The sequence below is a fragment of the Nicrophorus vespilloides genome, unplaced genomic scaffold (assembly GCF_001412225.1).
Source record: "Nicrophorus vespilloides isolate i.1.1-1 unplaced genomic scaffold, Nicve_v1.0, whole genome shotgun sequence".
Taxonomy (NCBI): Eukaryota; Metazoa; Arthropoda; class Insecta; order Coleoptera; family Silphidae; genus Nicrophorus; species Nicrophorus vespilloides.
The window spans coordinates 1-2,323 of record NW_017098929.1 but is presented as its reverse complement, the minus strand read 5'-3'; the positions used below and the strand labels follow the sequence as shown (position 1 = coordinate 2,323).

Genomic DNA, 2,323 nt, shown 5'->3' with positions numbered 1-2,323 from the left:
ATACCTAAAAGTAACGTCTTCCATGTAACTGTAAACCTCAAAAAAAAAAAAAAAACAAAACAACAGCTGCAGATAATTAAATGACAGATGACAGTTGCATCATTAAATGTCAAATGTCAATTGAAATAGGTTAAGAGCAAATACAGATGACAGATGAGTGACGTGTGTCAAAATTCAAATATGGATACGCGTATTTGGATGAAGGGTTACGATTAATTTGTACTCACCGAATGCCTGGCATTGCATGATCTTTGTGGTTCCCAGTCTGATGATGCTGCTCGTGGATGAGGATGTGGTGAACCTCGGCGCCTGCAGGTTCTCTGCAAACAGAAACGGAATGCACTGTAAATACACGCTTGTATATACGTCAAAAGGAGGTGTAATGGTAACACGAATTCCGCATATCGAAATCAACATTTAAAACGACGATTAGATTCGCTGCATTATTCATGAATGCACGAATTATGAAACGGATTATTTCATAATCGATAGACATTACGCTACAAAAAAACGAAATGAAATAATAATTTTATAAAACTTGATTCCCTGAGTGATAGAAGTCAACCTTTGGAAACATAATCCTGTATCGTGTTGCACTCTAATTAGTTATTAATTGCAGCGCTTTTTCACTGTTTTTTCACTTTTATTCATCATCGCCTGCTCTAATGGATCGTTGAAAAATGCAAATGACCGATACACAAAATGCACGCTAATTAGGATGGAAGCACAGAAGCGAAATAATTCTCTTAATGAAATCCGATGAAAAAAAAAAAAAAAAAGTCCCAACGTATGAATGAATAAAAGAGAAGGCGAAAAGTAATGTTTGTAAATATTAAATTCTCCGTTATAAATATGCATGCGGCAAGTGGAAACTTTATATATGTTGCGAAGTCCGCGAATATATGATCCGGCATTACCGGGCCGACGATTTTACATATTTCAGCAATAAATATCTGAAAAAGCAGAATGTTACAGCGGTATACAGATGCACAGAACCGCAGCGCCGCGAGAAGAAGAAAAATAGACGTAGTAAGTAGAAAAGAGTATTAGAGTGCTTCCTTCTTTTCAGAACTTGCTTTAATTGTTTAAATTTAACAAAAAAATAATACTTAAAAAGGAGGTGTTGTGTTAAAGTTTGAACTATTTCAAGATCTTTGATTTCAAGTTTGGAATAATTGAGGTGTTCGAATATACAAAATTGGGAGGTGTTGTGTCAAGAAATGTACACTTTCAGAGTACTTTAATTTCAAGCGTATTAACGTATTTATTTCTTGAACGGAAACACACATAAACAGAGTGTACGAGTATTTCAGTCAGTTCTGATTAGATAATAGACCCATTCCGGCGCACGAATCCCGCCCCGTGATTGACGCGAACGTAATTTTCTCCTCGCAGGTTAATCACTGCCGGAAAATTGCTTTCGCGTTTGCTGTGCTGTGTGGGATTTCGCATTATTATTATTGATACGCATCAATCACACGTAAATCCTCGCTAATCTAGCGTCTCTATTGATAATAAGAATTTAACCTAAGAAAAAAAATCCAACAAAAAAAAAGTAAGGTTAAGGAAATGTTAGTTTAAAAGTTTAAAAGAGATTCGTTGCACGCTATCGTTAAATTGAATTCGAAACGCGTCGTCGTCGTGCGCTCCAATCCTCTTGAACGCAGATTACGTTAATTCATTGATGACTTGATATTAATTAATTAATCGCGCCCGATTTTCCCCTGCGATGACATTAATTGGAGCGTAATTAATTTGCGCGTAATTGGATTTCGAACGGGCCCGCCGCAATACACGGATTTTAACGGCAAGAAAGCTGTTAAAACGGGCGATGTTGAAGAAGTGTTTCTACAGTTTCACATTTAATAATCAAAAGGACACAACACCTCCCATTGCATACCATCTTTAAATCTATATTGGCTAAAGTTGAAAAGCTTTTAATCAAAATAGTTTGGATACAACACCTCTTAATTAAAATTAGTTTTTCTCTGTGTTATGAACAGTTTTGAAAGTAGTGAGACAGTTGAAACTATATTGGACACAACACCTCCTTAATTTTGTTTTAAATGTTAGTCTTTTTTTACTTATGAAATATGAATGTTTCTTCAATTATAATCGTTTTCGAGATGATTGTTAGGAATTTTCGAAGTGGTTGAATGCGGAATTAACGAAATCAAAATAGTTTGGATACAACACCTCCTAATTAAAATTACTTTTTCTCTGTGTTATGAATAGTTTTGAAAGTAGTAAGACAGTTGAAACTGTATTGGACACAACATCTCCTAATTTTGTTTTAAATGTTAGTCTTTTTCTACTTATGAAA

General features: G+C 34.9%; 1 protein-coding gene across 1 annotated transcript in view; it reads right to left on the bottom strand.

Moving 5' to 3' along the window:
• The window catches only part of LOC108563617 (protein sidekick-like), a gene marked incomplete at both ends in the record, with an annotated part of 8,701 nt that extends 8,381 nt beyond the window's left edge, over window positions 1-320 (bottom strand). The window contains one exon of the mRNA XM_017922348.1: window positions 228-320. Within this exon, the coding sequence (XP_017777837.1) occupies window positions 228-320 (93 nt within the window). The remainder of the gene's footprint in view (window positions 1-227) is intronic.
• Window positions 321-2,323: the final 2,003 nt, after the last annotated feature.